This window comes from Channa argus, chromosome 7 (assembly GCF_033026475.1).
Source record: "Channa argus isolate prfri chromosome 7, Channa argus male v1.0, whole genome shotgun sequence".
In the NCBI taxonomy this organism is placed as follows: Eukaryota; Metazoa; Chordata; class Actinopteri; order Anabantiformes; family Channidae; genus Channa; species Channa argus.
In genome coordinates this window covers 11828305-11850240 of record NC_090203.1, presented here as the reverse complement: position 1 = coordinate 11850240, position 21936 = coordinate 11828305, and the positions used below count along the sequence as shown (strand labels likewise).

General features: G+C 39.6%; 1 protein-coding gene across 2 annotated transcripts in view; it reads left to right on the top strand.

The window, feature by feature from the left end:
* The window catches only part of efna3b (ephrin-A3b), a 52708-nt gene extending 33853 nt beyond the window's left edge, over nt 1–18855 (top strand). For both annotated transcript variants that reach the window (XM_067511466.1, XM_067511467.1), the window contains exons 3-6: nt 8362–8654; nt 10319–10384; nt 11421–11495; nt 17293–18855. In XM_067511466.1, coding sequence (XP_067367567.1) covers nt 8362–8654; nt 10319–10384; nt 11421–11495; nt 17293–17411 — 553 coding nt within the window. In that variant the 3' untranslated portion in view covers nt 17412–18855. The remainder of the gene's footprint in view (nt 1–8361; nt 8655–10318; nt 10385–11420; nt 11496–17292) is intronic.
* Nucleotides 18856–21936: the final 3081 nt, after the last annotated feature.

Sequence of the window (21936 nt, the reverse complement as noted above, 5' to 3'; positions counted from 1 at the left end):
AGGTAAAATCTGACATTGATAGATTTGTGGCTCATTCATCACTCAAAATCTTTTTGCTTCTTTTATCACTTTGGCTCATGCAGGGTGGAAGGTCTTAGTGCTGAAACATCTGTGCTCTACTTGTCTTTTATGTTCTGCTTTGATAGAGAATAAAAATAGAAAACTCTTGAGATGAAATGAGTCTGAACATTGTGTTTCAGAGTGCATGAGTTTTTTCTCCTTTTCATTATTTTACTCCATTGACTTCATGCAGCAAAATTATTTTCCTAAATGCCTAATTGAGCACTTATCGCTTAGATTAGCATTGCGTCTCAATCTGCGTGCTTTAATTTCAGGCCTTTGTGACTGAGTATATGTGAATACATTTAATTAATGCCCCGTGCCACAGTGCATTAATAGGACATCCATAATGCTTGAAATGTTACAGCTCAATGTTTTCTTTTTTCTGACAAGAATACCCAGATGCATTTAAACACTTAAACACACTTAAACACAATGCTGGTGCCAGCTTGTCCTATCTAGGTCTACTACTTATCTCACTGCCCTTGTGTGTGTGTGTGTGTGTGTGTGTGTGTGTTTCTTTTTCCATTTATTTATCTGTTCCACCCTAAAAGAAAAACTGCTATTTGCCCCTTAACGCATGTTTTTGTTTTTTCCTGGCCTAGTAGCAATGCGTTTTGTATCTTTCTGAGCAAATTAGGAGGCTAAAGATGAATTTTAAGAAGTTGCAACTTGTTACTCAGTTAGAGGATCTTAGGTTTTTAGATTGGTGCTACTTTACTTCTCATAATAACATACAGTGTTTGTATAGCTAGACAAGATAAGCCACACAGCCCTGCCCATGTAGTTGGTCATACAGTACATGTACAATCCAAATTTTGCCCGTCGCCCTTAGTTACACACCCTCTGCTTTTAGCCTTTACTCTTTGTTCATTTTTGTAGCCAAACTGAGATGTAACAAAAAAGAAGAACTCCTTCTGAAAACGGTGTGAAATACAATTGGCCACAGTAATAGCTGATGATTTGTGATGATGTGGAATAGTAATAAGTGGTACTTAATTAGCCATTAGAGAGACAGAGGAGAGATGGTGGATAAAGAGGGCATAGATGGGTTTTCACACAAAGCAATGAACCCCTGTAGCCCCCTTTTTTTTGTGGCTACAATAGATCCAACGCTAGGGCTTCTTCTGTCGTCATGGAGACTAATGTTGAAAGCCAGCTGTGGTTTTGTCTTGGAAGCCCATTAGTCTGGAGCTCAGTTGGCACCCCTCTCGGTCTCGCTTTTCTTTCTGGCTTCGCCTCCTTGGACTTATAAAGGCGAAAATATCCTATCCTTGTTTGACTAGTCTTTGACATTGGACATGGGTCAGATAATGGTTACAAATCATTTTGAGCCTTTGTTTTAGCTTGTTTGAAGCGCCTGATAGAGGATATTTTCGCCACCACACACGCAGAGTTGGCACCAGCACAAATGAGAATCAAAATGCGTTTCAAATTATTTCCTATAGTAGTTGATATTGTGTTCATATAGCATATCCCGCCTACCTTGCAGTTTAACTTGGTTAAAACAAGGGCAGGCAGAATTATATGCAAAATACTATCTGACCTAGGTCTGCTTAATGGATGACACCACTTCTCATGCCACGTCCTTCTGCTCGGCAAGCGCTGTTTCTTTGCCCGGATTCCTTATTAAAAGTGGCTCAGGAGAGGGATCTGAGTAATGTTGTTGTTGTTGTTGAGAATGGTTTACCCCGGCCCTGTAGCTCTTTTCCCGCAGCTCTGATATTCAAGCCTTCAGACCCTGACCCAAACACATCAGTCAGTGAGACATGGGTGCCATGTGACTCGGCCAGGAAGTGAACTCAGACAGGCAGGGAGAGTGATTGTTATGCAGCAGATTGATCAGGTTTCACAGGACACTGCCAAACAATCAGTTTGTAGGACTGTACACACAGGCGAGAGTGTGTATGTGTGCGTGCGGTTTATATCGCACGGGCAGGGTCATAGCTAGTGTTGTGTGTTTGGGGCAACGAATGTAAGAATCAATAGCTGGGTCAGAGGGTAATGTCTCACTGAGTGCTGAGTCTATACACAGCCATCAGACAGGATCACTATCAATCATGGAAGAGCTTAGGGAACATACACTCTCTTTCTCTTCTTTCCTTGTCTCTTTGCCTGTGCCGGCCAAGTGTCTGATGGGCTATGTTACTATTGCTCACGTAAGGGCTTGGGGAATAAGACATGGGTAGGGAAACACAGAGATAAAGCGCACCAGTAAGAATTGATGGGAACAAAACAAAATAATAAGATGCAGGAATCGGTTGATATTGGCAGATACCTGGTAGATGAAACAAGCAGTTTTGAGAGGCACAGAAGAAGCCTCAAAGTTAGGAAACCATTTGGAGCGTAAAATAGGCTGAGTGGGTGAGATGGTGTTAAAACGGACAATAAATTAAAGTTGAAAACAAAATCAATGAACACGCAAATTAAGGTAAAGACCACAAGTCCCGGTCTTATTCAGAGGTTAAACAACATTTTTCTTAATTGAAGTGTTCTGTCTTCCCTCTTTCCTGTTCTTGTCGTTCATCCTTTCATCCGCTCACATCTCTGATCTCCACTTTTGTTTCCCTTGGTCTTTTTATTCTGCATGTGTTTCATGCAAAAGGTTTATAGGACACATGCATAATGGCTTGAAAGTGTGTCTGTCGAATGTGGCTCTGTATAAAGAGGGAGGCAGCTCAGTTCAAAGTGATAATAACATCTGCCATTAGGTTGTGTAGTGCTGGAACACTCCTTCTTGTACCACATAGTCAATATCCACAAGCAGAGAGGAAAAGGATGAACAAGGGAAAGGATGATGGATGGAGGAAGGAAAGAGAGAGTGTTTAAGAGAATGTGAGGATGACAAAGATGTAAGAAAAGGTTGGAAAGAGAGAAAGGGAGAGAGGGAATTGGAAAATACTGTCCGTGTTATGGGATCATGTCAGTGCTTGGCAAGAAACCCTGTTAGTTGTAATAGTTTGATCAATTACCAACGATGAACCATTGTTCTGCTGGACTGCATGAGCATGAGAGAGAGAGAGAGTGTGTGTGTGTGTTTGCGCGCACGTACGTGTGTGAGTGTAAGCACCCGTGCACATGCCTTTGGGTGTGTGCACGTGAATGTGTGTGTAGCAGCCTTGAAAGCAGCAGTGTTGGACGCACTCAAGACAGGTATTGATTTCAATGGGGAGAATTTAAGACCTACTCAACCACTACATCACTTACACACACACACACACACACACACACATATGTTCTGATCTATGGAGATATCGAGATGGTGAGGAACAAAAAAAAAGAGATTCACAATGTGAACAAAAGAAGATGGCATTCATCACCAGATCACCTGAGTGTTGACTGACACTGAAACACTGTATACGCTCACATGTTTTTATCATGAATTGGTCCCTCACATAAAAGCCGAACTTCAACAGAAACACAGAGAGAACAAATGGAAGTAAGGAAACAAAGGAGTGAGGGTAAGGGAAAGAAAGTAGGTAGAAGAGGATACTGTAGGAAGGACTCCTGTCTGTTTGATGAGGGCCTCATTGATGCTACAGATCTCTGGGAGTCTCCATTCAGCAGGTGAGCCATTCAATTATACCTACCGCTCCGCTGGCTGATTGGAGTCTTCCCGCAACAATGTTAGCATCTCTGCACCGAACTGAGATGGGATTGAGAATTCTGGCCTCAGGAGGCAGAGTGGCTTTTAAGTCCTGATTGGCAATCATTTGTAACACTGCTGGACAAGTTTTAATCCAGCCTAACCTTGTGCCCATCAGCAATGTCTCTTTTGATTTCTTTAACCTTGATTTATCTTGGCATGCATGTTTTTTTTTTTTTTTTGGCAGTTCGCTCATGCTCACACACACTTTATATCCTTACAATCCAGTCCGTCACTTGAGGTCTCCTGCGTTTGATCAGTGAATTAATCAGTAGTTAAAAATAATACCAAAACGTAGACCCCTAAATTAATCGTGTCCATGTGCACCTTGTAGATGAAGACCAGATGCTCCATGTGGACAGCAATTAGCATTTATTGTATTATTATAAGCTATTAGCTTTAAAAGTCTTCACTGAAGCAAAATTGCAATTTTGTGTTTTATTTTTTTGTATTTTTTAAGTAATCAAAGCCCCACAAGGTTGTGTCAGGACATATTGAAGGGTGAGCCAGCATGCAGCAGCTAAATGGAATTTAGCCATATTTACACGTGTCTTATTTGGAAAAAGTCCTAGTTATAAAAATGTGTTAACCAACAGAAAATGCAATAAAGTTATTAGATATTTATTAGAAAAAGTTAACTGGACTGATGTGCTGGGATAATTCTCCCTCTTTGGCAGATTGTTGCACTGTACTGCTTTACACTATTCCTTCTGTTTTAATGGCACCTCATTTTCCTACATTTGCTGATCTGTCCTGACACAAGCCTATATTAAGGCTTGTGCAAAAAAAAAAAAAATGCCATCCCATGCCATGTTTCCCACATGGCATGGGATGAACATGCAGACTCCCCAAAGAAAAGCTACAATTGGCCGACAGGTTTGAACACGTGACCTTGAGAGGTGACACAGTCCTAACTATCTGCTGTGCCACTCTCAAAGTAAGCATGTTTATCAATGAAGAGTGGATGATCCATAGGACATACATGAGTTTGTTGTCCTCGCTGCTCAGCATATATTCAGTATACCACTACACTGGGCCTTTTTTTTATGCTTGTAGTGGAAATCTGTTTTCACTGGTTGGCTTAATTCTTTGGGCTTTGAGACTCCCTCAGTGCCCTCATCTTTACAAAATCTACCATCTCACCAATAGAGCAAAGCACAGGGCACAGCTCCTGTTATAAAAAGGAATGATTGCTCTTACTGTCAAAGTGTTTTATTGATGCTTGGAGCTCCAACAGGCCAGGCAGATAATAGTCAGGCAGGGGGTAACTTTGTGGCATTACGTTGCCTACGACTGATTTATACAGGCAACATTCTCTCTCTCTCTCTCTCTCTCTCTCTCTCTCTCCAACTCTCTCACACCCTCGGATGTGATTTTACAGTAGTGACATTGATCCAGGCCTGCTTTGATCTTGCTCTTAGCTGTTGCTTCTTCTCCCTCCTGCTATCACCCTCTGCTCCCCGGTGGCCAGACTCCACAGCTTTTAACCCCAACTACCCCTCGTCTCATCCTATAAATCCCGCCGCCCATCTTTCTCTCCATCCTTCCATCACTCCTTCTCTCTTGTGGATCTGTATATACGTGTACTTTTGCTCCAATAATCTCAGAGTTGTGTTGCTGATGATACGACAGCCGCCATCTCTTGACTCTCGCTACTATCAGGCTCAAATAGCCAGCTATCAATTACAAGAAAAGAGATTGGAGTGACAAAAGGATGGACAGGAAACAACACATTATAACATCTTATAAGCTTTGTTACGTCAGTTTTCAGGCAGCATTACGTTAAAATGAAAACTAATATAATTGAGGAATGACATTTTTTTTTTTTATAAAAGGAGAAATGTGATTTTCGCACAATGGATTTGTTCACAGTTCACTGGTAAATTAGTTTTAAAACTAAATTGTTTTGCATTTTCTTTTGTCTTAAAACACTTCCCAACGGTTTATGTCCCACTGCTTCACTTAAATGATGAACATAAAAACTTAGAGTTGAGTCTTGGTGCATTTAGTATGTGGAGTTTTTGCAGGCATTCTGTTATTATTATCAAGGAGTAGATTCATTAATTTTCTCTGTACACATCTGCGCATAGAGCATCTTGATTATAACAGTAGTAGTAATAAAATGATGTAGCAGTGCATAAGCAATGAATTAGATATTTATACATAATAGATAAATGTGTTTAGTGACCTGTGTTGTTGTTAAACTCGACAGAATTTTGCAGTTTTTGAACACATTTTACTGCACATAATTTAAATTTTAACGAAGTGAAACTGTAAGCTAAACAACAAGCTTACAGCATTCTGTTATTACACTTTTATAGATTTGGATCCTGTTTAATAATAATAATAATTAAATAATTTGGAGAAGTTTCATAAGAGAAGTCAATGTAGTCATCCGAACTGAAATCTTTGTCAAAACATCAGCAGATACATTGCATCAGAAAACACCTGAAGCCTAAAGTCTAGTTCAAAGGGAGGAAAGGGGTGGGGTACAGCAGTGTCCTTCCTAGTGGCACGTAAAGGTCGTAACAGATCAAGATGTCCCAAAAACATCTAGTAACATCTGTAGTGTCTAAGAGATAAATTTCACTATTATTAGTATTAACAGTATTAGTTCAGTTTCACTTCATCATGGCATAACACGTTTTTTCTTTTTTTTTTTTGTCTGGTCTCATACAGAACATGTGATGTGTCATTGTACGGTAAATAAAACAATTTGTGAGGGTTAGTCTGATTGTTTAATGTTTTATTGTCCTCCTCTGACATCTTGTTATCCACTTTTCAATCGTTTGTGAAGCACTTTGAATTGCAATAACCTGAAACAAAGGTGCAATAAAACAAAGATTGATTGTAGGAAATAATAAACCCGTGAAAATGCTGCTACTGAGAAACATGCAGGACTTATTTTTATTTCTGCCTCTTTCACTAAAGTATCATTTGTCACATAATTTAATACTTAATGAAGAATCATTGTCAAACATGAAAAAGACTTTGTAAGTAATTCTAGACAAAGTAATTCTAACAGTCAAGGGTTCTGATGCGACAGGATTACATGATAGAGAATAATCTGTGGTGATGCTTTTTGTGTATTCATCCTATTTTGTGTTTGTATGTCAGGCACAAACTCCTTTAAAAATGCCACATTATCAAATATAAAGGTTGGCAGGTCATGTGCTTTGATGCCGAACATAGAAATGCACATACACGCACGCACGCGCACTCACATAGGGATTCCTAAATCTAGCTTTTATCTTAGAGAAGTGATTTGCTTTCAGATTACTGAAGATGCTTTGCGCTGGCCTCCTCTTCATTTTTCTGTATTGCTTTTCCCTCCATTATCCCTTCATCTAAGAGAATTTGTTTTTCTTCAGCATAAAACCTCTTTTTTCCCTTCCTACTTGGTTTTGCCAATCACTTTTACTCAATTTGCATTCACACCTCCCTGGCAGAACCAAACTCATCCTTCACTTGTGTTCTTTCTCTCTTTCTGTCTTGCACTTTTTTATATTCACTATAAATATATTTTATATGCACTATAAATATATCCCCGATGAAGTATTTTACACCCTTCTCTACTGCATGAAGTAAATCTCTGCAGGCTACCAAATGATGTAATGAGAGAAAGTGAAAGGAGGAAGACAGATAAATGGTGAACAATTTGTCTTCGATCATGTTTGTCTGAAAGAAAGCACGAGAGAAATGGAGAGCAGGGGGAGAAAGACAAATTCAGAGTGGATTTGAAGAGAGCGATAAGAAATGATGGTGTGAGGGAGACATTGGGAACAGTGTTTCGATCTTCTAATTTAATAATTGAATAATAATCTCCCGGGAGACATGACCTAGAACTGGCAAAGAGAGAGAGAGTAAGCATCAGGCTGAGGATGACACACTGCTGCCCTCTTCTGATTTCATGGAGTCACCACTAGAGCATCTGAGAGTGTGTGTGTCTTTGAATGAATGTGTCTGCCCACATGTTCATCGGTGTGTGTATGATTTACAACTGAAAGCTGTCTTTGTCACACAGATATGGGCTCATGTCTGTGATGGGGAGAAAAAGAGGGCTTTTGGATGCAGGAAAGAAAAACACACTTTGTCAAACAAATCACACACACACACACAGTCAGATCTTATCTTCCTGTCAAACTGAGTCTTTTTTAGGGTTGATGCTGATATATGAGCTTTGGGTGGGGAGAAACGCAGCCAGGATGTTGATGGCTGATGTGAGCGCAACGTTGTGTTCAGGTTGATGTACGAGCACTGGGGTTAGGGGACAATGCTGCGCTGACACCAGGAGAAGGAGCTCTGGCCCTGGGGCCTTGAGTCCACACTGAAGAACTAGCTCCACATTCTCTGCATGCAGCAGCCCTGCAGCTACAAATACACACATATACATACACACACCTGTTTAGTGTTATTAATAACCCGATAAGTAAAGTCTTGCTTGACCTTTGCTTAAGCAGAAGGCAGCCAGACATAACACACTTGAATTAAATGCTCAATGAAAAAGAGGGTCTTACATTTTCTGTACTGGATGACAGGAAATGTAAACATGTTGAATGTCTACATTAAAGACCACTGATAAAAGAGTTGTGTGTAAGTGTATTTTGAAATTATGTGAATTCTAACCATGTCTGCTTTTCTCTGTGTTTATCCAGTCTGCGCAGGGAGGGCTACACAATGCAGGTGAACGTCAATGACTACCTGGATATTTACTGTCCACATTACAATGACAGCCAGCGCATGGTGGGCACCAGCGAGCAGTACGTCCTCTATATGGTCAGCTACCTTGGTTACAGGAACTGCGACCCCCAGCTTGGTTCCAAGAGATGGGAGTGTAACCGGCCTCATGCCCTCCATGCTCCCATCAAGTTTTCGGAGAAGTTCCAGCGCTACAGCGCCTTCTCACTAGGCTACGAGTTTAACGTTGGAAAGGAGTACTATTACATCTGTGAGTGTAATTAAACCAGTAACCATTGCAGTATCAAGAGTAGAACAGTTATCTGTCAAAAAACGCTCATATGATTGAACTTAATTGTTACATGGACTTGATAAATACTCAGTTCAAATTAGCCGAAGTCTGTCCTCAGGTAATTTGAGAATAAGAAATTACTGACTCACAGTCAGGCAGGCTCATCCATTTTGTTGATTGCTAATCTAATTAACTTGCAACACCTTGTGCCAATATGACACAGCATAAATAATGAAATTTTAGCTTATCATAGAACAATTTAAAAACAAATATTTCAGGCCAATTATAAACGTCGCTTGCATAGAGCTGCTTTATAATGAGTGCATTAATAGATTTGGTACATCTATAGAAAGCTGTTATGCTGCACATTGCTTTGCTTCAAAGTGAATTTATTTCTTACCTCAAAAATACCTTTTGATTAGGAAATTAAAGTGATGTACAACATTCAAGCACAACAGGATGGGTTGGCTATTTTGTTTTTTTTATAATTAAATAGATTTAAACATTAAGGGAAAAGCTGACAATTTGTATTTGTGTTATTTTTTTAAATCCTTCACAACTTGAATATGACGTTTTGACTGCACAAACATTTTGACTTGTCATAGCAAGAGATGTCCAGGTATGACTAACATTATTGATGTTATCTCCTATTTAAATGTCTAATTATTACATCAAAGTGTGACAATGAGCCAGCACGAACAATATGATAAATGGTATGCACTTATATTAGTTTTGCTTTATGGAAATAATTAGATTATTACAATATTTAAGATCAGCAACATTTTTTCCTGTGATTGAAATATTTTTTCTCTCGATTTCTTTTTGCTAAATTAAAATGTTTATACGATTTCGACGGTCAACACTAAAAATGACAATATATTTGCATGGATTTCACCGAGTGTCCTCAAGACAACAGGTGTTTAGCCACAAACCACAAATGAGCCCATGTACATGTGTTGTAAGGACCCAGGAGCTCACAGAGATAAAGAATGTGCCATCCAAACATTTTAACTCAGATTCTGTGCTTCGAGCTAACAGTTCTCTTTTTAAACATACTTTGAACATAAACACTACAGAGGTGATGAACTGTATAAGTGATCCTCTGTATAAATTACAGGTTAGTTCCTGGTGAAGACTTCTGATCTTTAAAAAAGGTGAAATCGGTCAGACTGTGTGACATGTATATGTACACCAATCAGCCACAAAATTAAAACCACTGGGGCCGATCTGTTTACTCCTCCAGTGACCCTAAAAACTGTGCAGCTTTAACTGCACTGTTTAATGTTTGGATTTTGTCTCACCATTGTTTAATAGCATCAGGAAATATTAAATTGTTATTTTGTGTTGTTGAATTTATAATTTATATAATAATTTTTTTTAACCCATGATCCTCTCTGATTTTGCACAAAATATACCGTAGGTCACATCTGTGGTTTAAAACATTTTTTCCTACATCATATCTGAATGTTTAATGCCTGTGTCAGTGCTGACACTTAAGCAATGTTCTGATTTATTAGTCTTGTTAAGAAAACCATCATACAGTATATGAACAGACAAACCTTTTTCACATGAAAAGCAGCTGGTTTGTGTTTTTAAATAAACAGATTAATATAGCATGATGATCTGTTGTGTACGCTTTACAGCCACGCCCACCCATCACCATGGCCGAAGTTGTCTGAGACTAAGAGTGTACGTCTGCTGCTCTACAGGTGAGTCTGTGATTACTTTCACACAGTGTGTGCATGTGCGTGTGTGTGTGTGTGACCTTTTATTACAATGCTTGGACCTGTGTGCAGACTGTACTTGCACTCATCTGGCCACTGTGCCCCTCTGGGCCACACAGGCTCGCTTACTTTCCTACATGTTACACACAGACACACACACTGGCTGCATACAGATGCGTACATAATCTAAATACAGTCTGAAACAGGCAGAGCTATTAATACTCCTGCTGAATCTCCCCTGCAGCATTTTCACTCACAGCGCAGCAACCCCCCCTTTTTCCGCTTTTTCTTTTCTTCTCTCTCTTTTTCTGTCTCATTCCTGATCTACAGCAGCAGAAAGGAGTAGCTCCAGCTTTGAAGGTCCGTCCAGTGCTCTCCCTATCGCTTTCTTTTCCCTCCATGCCTCCTCCCTCGTCCTTTGTCAGAATCCATTTATTGCTGTATGCAGTCACTGGGTGGCTATGTATATGGAGAGTTAACCTCTCTCTCTCGTTCTCCTGCCATCCTTCAATCTCTCGACCCTTTCTCACTCAAACTCACACACACACACACACACACACACACACACACACACACACACTCTCTCTCTGTCTCAAATACACACACACTTTGATCCCTGGCCTGTCCAGTCCTTTTAACTTTCGTAGCCCAGTAGTATTAACCTCCCTCCACTCAATCACTCTCCATCCTTTTTCTCACACTGCCGCTCTTCAGTTTGTTCCCCCCCTCATCTTACATCTCCTCTTCCTTTTTCTATTTCTTCCTGTCTCTCTCTCAGTTGCTTACTCATTTTCTCTCTTGCTCTTAGGGTTGATGGTGATGTTAGGGCTTGTCAGTCTGCCTGCTAAAGGTTTTTTTTAACCCCTACAGCCTTGCCTTGTTACTCTCTTGCATGTTTCTCTCAAGATGTCAGGTTGGTTTTAATTAAGATCCTTTGAGTTGGAGCAGTAATTTAACCCCTGCTCACTCGCTCTCTCAATCACTATTTCTGCATCTGTCTCCGTCTCGCTCTCTTTTTCAGCCTCTGATGTGGATGATGAGCCAGAGCCTACAGAACCAGACTACCCACAACCAGGTCTAAAGCTTGATGATATTGGTGAGTCATACACACATTGACAAACTTATAGACACATAAAGTTGAGTAACTGTGGACCAGATCTATCTGGACTGTCTGGGATTGTAAAAACAGACAAACAGTCTCATTCAGATCAACAATGGAACAATGGAAATCATAGGATTCATACTTTTAAAGCACCCATGTTGCAGGTATACTTTTATTTTATCACTTTTAGTCCCACACCAATATAAGCGGGGCAGCTGTAGGTCAGTTGGTAAAGGCAGTCGTCCACGGACCACAGGGTGAGTCCTCGATCCCCGGCCCTGGCTATATGTCGAAGTGTCCCTGGGCAAGACACTGAACCCCTAACAGCCGATTCCCCTTCCCAGCAGTGCAATGCCGGTCCAAGCCCGGTAGGAATTGGGGAGGGTCCCGTCAGGAAGGGCATCCGGCGTAAAAACTGTGCCAAATCAACATGTGGACAATGATCCGCTGTGGCGACCCTGAACTCACGGGGTAAGCCGAAAAGACAAAAAAAAAAAAAAAAAAGTCCCACACCAATATGCCCAGCAATCTTCAATATGCAGGGAAAACATATAGAGTCCATGATTGTGGTAAAGACAAATGTCTGTCTTAGCATTTGGCACATTGATGTATTTTAGAAAGTGTACAGTTACGTAACACACATTTTTTTTAAAATAATAAAAAGTCCTATATTATATTCTCTTCGTTAATTCTTCCTACCGTTGGTAGTTTTAAATTTAAAATAATTTGAAATAATAATATTGGTAATGTTCAAAAGGGGAAATGTTATACATGGAGACAGCTGAATAAAAAACATAATATAGTTGAATATATTTTTTTTATATATTCTGAATTAAAGTGCTTCCTGTATGGCTGTTTCCACCCTTAGCTTGTAACAGTACACCAATCAGATAGCCTAGACAGCGTGTTTTTACCCTTGGAGGAAAAACCCAAGGCAGCATTGAAGTGTCAAATTCATAGTTGTAACATTTTTTATCAACTTAGATTGTCTTTCATTTGGAATATGACAGCCCGACAACATGAGGGCAGTGAGAGGAAGAGAGAGACCCCAGCCACTAAGTCACAGTAACCTTTTCAGAAGTGTATTTGAAAAAAAAACAAATATCACTAGACAGACTGTTAAAATACTGAAATCCAATACTTGAGATTGATCAATAATATCATTGGTCATCCAGCATCAAACAACCAACCAAACCAAAGTGCTCTGCTGTTTTCAAAAGAAACCTCCAGCACAGTTAACTTCACAGCACCAGCTGGCTTGGCAAGCTGCTGATCCTGCGAAACAACTACATGCATATTCATTTCACACTCAATATTTTCACCGGATAAGCAAAGAACACAGAGTTTTGTAGTTATTTACCAAAAAATATAGGAAAATTCATTGAGAAAAGAACTGCCTTGATCCGACTTCCTGTAGTTAGTTCTAGTTCCATTAAACGACTTGATTGGTGCAAAAATGCTGTATTATTATTCTATTAGCACTTGAACAGAGATTTCAGATTATTATTTTAAATTAACCTCATAGGATTTTGTGGTTGCTTCCATAAAAACATTACACCTATCTCGGCCTAGCTAGCTGCCACCCATTATACAACCAGACATGCGGGTATCAATCATCATCCTCTCGAGCTTTAACACTTTTTTCCAAGGTGGCCTGTAAAATATGGTGCTGTTTTGTTGTTAATCTCTGCATGCCCACACAGACTTGCATGGGTGCGCTTGCGTAATAAATCAGTCAGTTCCTGTAGCTGTCATAAGAAAACACATCACTGGCTGCAGCAAATGGCTGCAGGTCATTTAAGTTTGTTGAGATACCTCTGCCTCGCTTGATCATTCTGGTTTCTCTCTCAGTCAAACTATTTTCTCTATGCCGTCCTCATCCTCCCACCCTTTAATTCCCATTCTCCATTTTTCCTCCCAGAGCACAAGTAGGAATCCATTGGAGGGGAAAGCCACTAAAAATAAGCTTATTCACCTTTTGAAGTGTGAAATTGAGTTTTTTCCTCTTTAACATTTATTTCGGAACAATTTTAATCTTAGCATATAATAGTAAGTATTAATCTCATGATAGTGATATAACCAATATTTTTATTAAAATTTTTTTGTCCTTTCGGCTTATCCCGTGAGTTCAGGGTTGCCACAGCGGATCATTGTCCGCATATTGATTTGGCACAGTTTTTACGCTGGAAGCCATTCCTGGCGCAACCCTCCCCAATTTCTACCGGGCTTGGACCGGCACTGCACAGCTGGGGATGGGAATGGGCTGTCAATGTCATAGTCTTGCCCAGAGACACTTCGACATATAGTCAATATAAATAATCAAAATTGTTTTCACAAAATATTGCATCTGTTTGTTTGTTTGTTTTTTATATTTTAGTAAGCACAGATTGTATTTAGTTCACCCATACTTATGTTTGACACAACTTTGCTCAGAAGTTAAAAAGCCACTTTGTACTCTTTCTTTCCAGTAAATTGTAAACACATATTTAATGTACAAGAAATCTAATTCTCATTCCAGTAATATAAAATGTACACTTGAATCTGAATCATGTACGATACACAATTAAATACAAGTTAGACAAATGCAAAGATTATTCCCACAGAAGAATATTTGTACTGAATGTACTTGAACAGATCAAGAATACAGAGTACATGAAGATACTGTTAATATTGAGTGAATGGCTTACACAATAGCAGAAAACAAATTACTCCAGCTCCTATGGGTCATTTTCACCTGTACTGCTGTGTTGCCTATTAAATTAACAGGATAACTCAAGTGGTGCAAGAGGAAGCGTGGAAATCAGCAGGGAGCTGTGAAATGAACTGAAAACAAAGAAGCAGTGCAGTTTCCTATTCGCCTACCTCGTTCTCATCCCCCTGACTGTCGATTAGACTCATCACATCATAGTTTTAATTACTGTTATTCAAAGTTCACATCAGCATGTTCGCACGAACACAAGCCGACACACAAACTGTTCAGTTCTGCCTGATTCAGAAATCTGCCTGATTACCGTGTCTGAAAATGTTTAACTAAGCTGAATGTTGCAGGCTTGTATTGTAAACCACCAATGTCTCTCTTTCTCTCCGTGCTTCACTGCTCACAGTTTATTTCCTGGGTGCTGCCCCTTTCAATCAGTGTCTACAGCTCAACAGTGGTTCCCTTCTGAATACAGCCTCTAGTATTAGATTTCATTTAGATCTCATTTACAACACAGATGGAACGGTGCTAGCAGCTCCCCATGCAGCCATGTGATTACTGATGGCTTTCAGTGGGAGGATACTCATTCACCAACACTGTTGGCTCAGGTTACTGCATCTGACCATCAGGTCTGGCCATTAGTGGAGAAATCAGAAGCTTTTTCTTTAATGGGGTTTATTGTAGTAATTACCACTCTTTTAAGAGACAGTATGTTTGGGGTGCTCTGCCAGCACCATCAAGTTGGATGTCAGTGCGTAGAACACAGCTGAAGCTGTTTTTGTTTTTTTGGTACGGTTGTTATGTTTTTTTTTTAAATTTTGTAGAAGCTGTTGTGTTTTTTGTTTTAATTCAGTTCAGTAAGTTCAAAATATCTCATATCAAGGTCTATGAATTATATGTTAAGTGTGGAAGTTCTAACTTAAACTGTCTTGTCTTGTCTTTTACCATTTATGCACTGCATCTTTGCATTTATATTCAAATAGAAATGATTAAAACTCTATTCAAAAAGGTTTATATATGTCAGTATTAAATGCTTTTCACATTCTACATCTTCTATAATGTTAATGTTTATATCTGTTTTTGTGAGTTACATTATAAAGCTTAAACAATAGACAGTTGAATTAACTTTATCTTGTGAATTATAACCAAATGATACTTCTTTTTGTTTACTAACTGTAATTGAAATCTGTCAGAAGTTTAAGCTGATGTCTGACGTGACTTGTTTTTGGAATTAAGCCAGAAATATAACCCAAATAGTTTTGAAATTGCTCTTTATCACACAGTACAGTGAAAGTTCACTGACCTTGTTTATAAAACTCAATTTACTAGCGACAGTAAGTACACAGCCTTAAAATAAAACTATATTGCCTTTTGTTGCTCTGCAAGTGTGCTATGAATTTTAGGTTGAAAGTATTAGCCAGGCAGAGATGCTGTCGTATCAGCGCTGACCAGCTATATAAAAGTTCAACACTAATTCACTGGAACGACCTTTTAATGAGAGCATTCTGATCTCGAAACACCACAAATTATAACCTCTAAGAAAATTACTACATAGTTGAAACAACACCTCTCTGAGAGTGTCAACAATAATTAAACATAATTGTTTTCCCAAAGCGTTTATTACCAGACTCTTGATTTAAATTGCATACTAGTTTCCAAAGGTTTCTGCTTTTCAGGTCACTCTGTGTGCATAAATTAAAGTATCTGGGATAGTATAATTTATATGTCCTATATTCAACATCATACAACACTGCAGGTACACCTATCCAGGTTTAGCTGAAACCTAAACCATACAGTTGGTGGCTACTGACAATCAAATGCACACATCTTCAAATACACCACTACAAACACGCAGAAAGGAATTCTCATAAACAAAAACACACACTGAGGCTGGAGATATTTCCTTGTTTTTGCCAACATGACAGTCAAAGTCATAGATGTGTATAGGTGTCTTAGCTTCGTAAATATGATGCACTTTTCCTGCTTTTCGGCTTCAAAATGTGTCTTGTACACATACCGTAAACATTTGTTCAAACAGATTTCTTGTGTAATCTTATGTTTGACCCATGTCAAACATGTCAAAAGCTCACGATGTACGTCACATGCCCCCTGCACAAACATCATGCAATAATGTGTTTATCTGAGGCAGTTAGTGACAGCGAGTTGGTATGCGTGTGAGTGTGTGTGATGAGGCGATTAGAAGAGTAACACTTCAGAACCAGTTGTGTGAGATGCTCCACACAGTCTGCTGTTTGTGTCTCCAAACCACATTCCACTGTCAGTCAGCGCCAGAGTAACAATGTTCTGACCTCTCAGCGGCACGCTCAGTTACAGCGCGGTCAAAGCATTTAACCTGAGCTCCACTGCTGCATAGACCTCATTAGATCGGCCAGCAGAGCATACCAAAGGAGGCCATCTCTAAAACCAGGTGTCAGCCAGTCATTACTTCGCTGTCTGACCCACAGAGCAGCTGGAGATTTTCTGAAGCTAGATATGGCAACGAGTGGAAACAGCGTGAATAAACATACATTACCTCAATGCCATTGGACCGTAAACACAATAGTTCCTAATCAGCATCAGGCGACTTATGTACAGACAGAAAATTGTGCGTCAGTCTGGTCTCCAGTCTCATTAATCAAGTGACTACAGAGGGTGTGTCTGGCCACATGTGTGTCTCATAAGAGTAGGCGTGCAGTGAACTGTCTAGCGGCTTGTGTTTTCGTACATCATAGACTTTGTGTGTACCCTGCAGCAAAGACCACAAACTATTTTTAGGACATCACCAGGTGTACATACAAAGGTTTTTAAGGTGGTGTGGGGGCATTACAGGAGAGACGGTGTATCTTAAGTGTGAGTGTGGCTGAAAATGTCTCGCTTTGGAACAATGAGATACCACCTGCAATCAGTCAGGCCAACTCATTACAGAAATTGGTCATGTTTAATAACAGTCGGGCTCTGAAACAATATTATTAGGAGCTCAGATGAACTTATGTGTTAAGATTTCCTTGCAGTGTTTTCAAATGTATTAAGATATAACATGATACATACATTCCCTTTTCATTCCTCTCTTCTGCTATGTCTGTTTTTTCCCAGGTGAGTTTAACCCTGCGGTTCCCAAACTGGAGAAGAGCGTCAGCGGAAGCAGTCCATCCAGGGATCGCCTTCTCCTCACCATGATGATGCTCCTTCTGGCTACTCTCTTCATCTCCTAGCAACGGCCATCCCATCAGCATCACCATGCCAACTAGCCTTGGGAGGGTGTACAGTATCAGCATGTGGGGGAAGGGGGGGATGTAGGAAAGGAGCAGGAGAGGACAGTTAAGATACCACAAATAGAGCAGAAGGCTAGAGGAGGAAGCCTTTGAAATGAGAGTTCTGAAATGAGCATCACTGTGCGAGTGTGTGTGTGTTTGTACAGCTGTGTGTTTGATAGAGTGTGGTTCTGGTAAAGTTGAATGACCTTCAGGCACTCTGTGACACAGAATGAATTGTATATTTCATTAAAGTTAGCTGCAAATGCAGGTGTAGACTGTGTGTGTGTGTCTGTGCGTGTGTGTGTGTCTGTGTGTGGCCACAGGTTGAGCTTGTTGAATCATGCACACAGCACAAAGCATTTATACCACAGGAGAGGCAGGGATGAAATCCTAATAAAAAGAAGAAAAAGCATCCAAGCCACCCATCCAATTGAAAACCATTTGAAGACTTTGCCTTGGATCTGATTCGTTGAAAGATGTCCTTAGGGCTAGTTGCCATAGTTTCATGCAACAAGCAACAAGACTTAAACTGAACTCATATGAACTGAATTGAATTGAATTCAGCACAACTTAACTGAAAATGCCTTTTTGTTCTTATTATTGTTGATCTTGATCCTGATCAATGGAGGAGGAAAAAGAAACCAGCTGATAAACTGTGCTGGTCCTGTGTAGAGGATTAGTCAAAGTAGCTGATAGTTCATACACAAACACACCCTTGGACTCCAGATGCAAGTGTTCAAGTTGCCATCTCCACAATGTTGTGTCATCCTGGGTTTCACCATCAGTCTCCTGCACAATTCTAAAGAAGATAATGGGACTGCACGGGATCAGGGGAAAATATAGAGCATTTAAATGATGAAGCATTCACTTAAGAAATGTGTGCATTCACAAATAAGAAAGGGGGGCGGAACTTGATGTGCCATTAACACAGAAACTGCAAGGGTTTCCTGCTGTTGTAAGCTGCTCTGTTTCTCTCCTCTCTGGTCTTTGAAGTATACAGTTAGTCCTCTGTCATCTCTGAGGCCAACGCAGCAAACGATTGCTATGGACCAGCTATGGATACACTCAGCCTTACACTGCCCTCTTCTCAACCAACTGCAGGCTGTGTGGAGGAGAGGAAGAGGAGCAGAAAGGAAGGACTAAAGAGGAAGGACAGTCTCTCACACGTGCATCTCTGAACAGGCCAAGTCCCAGATACGAAGTCTCTGTTAACTCTTTTGTCAGATGCCACATGTAAACAGGTTTCTGTTACTGCGTGTGTGTGTGTGTGTGTGTGTGCACGCCTGAGAGGGGAAATGTATGTCTGTGTTCCGTGTGTGTGTGTGTGTGTGTGTGTGTGTGTGTGTGTGTGTGTGTTCGAGAGCGATCAATATTATGTTAAATGGTACTAACAGCCTGAAAATACATCCACATACCGTACATCTTGTAGGTACAAAAATACAAAATGAATAAAAAAATCGAAACGCAACTAAAGCAGCAAGTAATGCATACAAAAATTCTCTGGTGGGAAGGTATGGCAAATTAAAACTCAAAGATCTGCACCAGTCAGTTGCTTCAGAGTAGCGTTTCCATAACAACTAGTACCTTATTCACCATGGTTACCCTACCCTGCCAACAATGGACTGTAGTAGGGCATGGCTTACCATAGAAGCTGAAAACGATGATGAAGATGATGATGGACTCAGAACTGACTTTTGACCTACCAGGTCAAATAGCCACTCAACCACCGGCATGTGAGGCGTTAAAGTGCTCATGTAAATGTTAAAATGGACAAAGAATGGAAATCAAGACAATTTAACGTCTTGAAATGTGCAGCGGTGAAATGTGATGTAGGCATTTTTACAAATTTAAATCTCAATTTCTTTGTGGTTGTTTTTTCTCTTTTACTTTTTGTTAATATTATTACAGCTTTTTGGGGGTTTTGTTGAGGTTTGTGTGTTTAAAAGTTTAAGCCATATGTACACTTGGGCTGTGTTCTGTAATTCTCAGCCAACGGATTATTCATATTTAAGGTAAATGATCTTGTAATGTGTGAGTTTTGGAAATTTTAGTTTTCAAAACCTTTGGAGGCCATTGGTTTTCAAAAGTCCCCTTTAAAGTACAGCCTACTTATTATACACATGAAGAGGAGTACAACTCGGGCTGTGTAAGGTGTTATAAAACTATAAACTGTGCTATAAACTATGTAAAAAGCTATAAACTGTGTAAACCTCAAAATGCATTTTTACATTAATAGAACTTTATCATCTCTTGTCCTATCAAAAGCAGATTTTATTTACGTACTGTAAATGTGTAAGCCAGCCCAGGTGTGTATATGGTGAGCTAGGAAAGGTTTGGATTCTGGTGTGGAGTGGCAGAGTCAAAGAGCAATGCCAGACAGTAAATCATTCTTAAAGTTGCACTGAAGAAACTTAGACACGAGAGCAAGAAAGTGTGTGTGTGTGTGTCGTCTTTGTCCCTCTAAATAAGTGTGTGACAGAGAGAATCAGAGTTCATTTCTGTCCATCCCTTCATGGCTGTGTGCAGGAGCTTAGGCATGACATGCTGTCAATCTTTGTGTACTGATGTGTGTGTGTGTGTGTGTGTGTGTGTGTGCGCATGTGTGTGTAGGTAAATGAATCAAGACTGAGCAAGCACATAAGTGAGCAACAGTCTCTTTATTTCTGCTTTTTCCCTGTATGTATGACTGAGAGAGCGTGACCGATTGATTGCAGAACAACAAAAGCATTTAATAGTGTTGGAAACAACAATTTACAATCATGTTTACCTTTGACTGGAATGACTTTAAATGAACTTGAAAATAAACTGTAAACTGAACAAACCATAACAGAGGTTATAACAGTGATCATGATAACAAATTAATAAGCTTACAAATCTTACTTTTAACAAGATGTGTGTTCGGCTCTTTATTCTCCCCCACCCCCAATCACGGTCTATTGTCTTTGAGGATCTATAAAAAGGACATAAACATGGAGCTAATCCATGAAACCAGATGGAGAGGTTTCAGTAAGGTGGTACCTGGTACATTCAATTCTCTGTAGATAATGCTTGGAACCTCACAGATGTCATTTTCCATTTTAAAGTTGGCGTGCTCCCTCAGCATTCATACATTTACACGCTCCGATTAGGGTGATAAGCACCTCAATAACCCAACATTTGAATGACAATTGGACAGATCAGCAGAGTGTACCTGTATGCCTCCACTGGGTGATGGATAGATAAAGCTGTGGCTGGTGTCAGAGCACTGCCAGATGCAAGCTGTAATCTCATGCAATAGGTGTTTGTCATACAGGTGGAGTTACTTACCACTGACTAGGCCATCACAGGGAAGAAGATGGAGAGATAAAGGTCAGCAAATAGAGGTAAGGTAGGGAGATGTAAGATTAAAAAGTTGACATGTGATGAACAAAACAAACAAGAAGATAAAAGATACACATTGCATATCTTGAATTTCTGGCCAGAATGTAATGTGAATTTAGAAAAACATTTTATAAGACTGCATTTTAAAACCTTTTAGAAATACTCTAGACTTGGGTAGAAAACTGTGGCCTGTATGTGTGCTTTTCACAATTGCTAGAAATCTAATCAACAGATTGAGAAATAATTATAAAATGAAACATACTTTTGAACATAGTAACCTTATTGTAACTTTTTGCATCTACCTTTTTTAAGTAGTTGCAGACTATTATAGTAGAGTTCGGATTGGAGACAGTAACAGTCATCGTTTTGCTCCAACAGCTCTGAAAAATTAAACTCAGAGTTTGCCATATCTACAGAATCGCTAAAATTGCTAAATCATTATCTAATGCATCTCGACTATATGCTGAGTTGTGATTTCTGTTTCATAAACAGTACAATGCTTTCTTTAAAATATTCCTCAACTAATTTTAACTAAACTAAAACATCTCTTCATAGATATTTAGAGCTATGTGCTCACATCATTTTGCAGTATTGTAATTAATTTACACATAAATAGGTGTTCTTATGATCCCACTGATTTAAAAAAAAACATCATCATTTCCATTTGGAAACAGGCACATAATACACCCAGTGGAAGTGATTCCAGAAAGTAATACAGCTTTCAGATTTGGAAGGGGGAATGAATACTATGACTGACACCACCCAGCAAACCATATTCTGCCAAAATTAAGTCAGTTTTCCGAGAATCAGCCTGACTCAATGCGGGTGATGTGAGGCACTCAGACATTTGTGTCGAATTTTTTAAATAGTAACAGCACACTGTACTTCCTCAGGCCACTGTTCTTCATCATTCTTACTGCTTTAAATGCAACGCATTACCAGGAATTTAGGAATCAATAGGCTACGGCTTAATCTCCGTATATGTTATGTTTCCTTATATGTTCCTAATGTGTTTAAGCTATTCTGTTCATGTATCTTTTTTGGGAACCTGATCACACTTATACCAATAACTGCAAATGACCCATACTGATGAAAAGTAACAAACTGTGTGTAAGACCTTGCA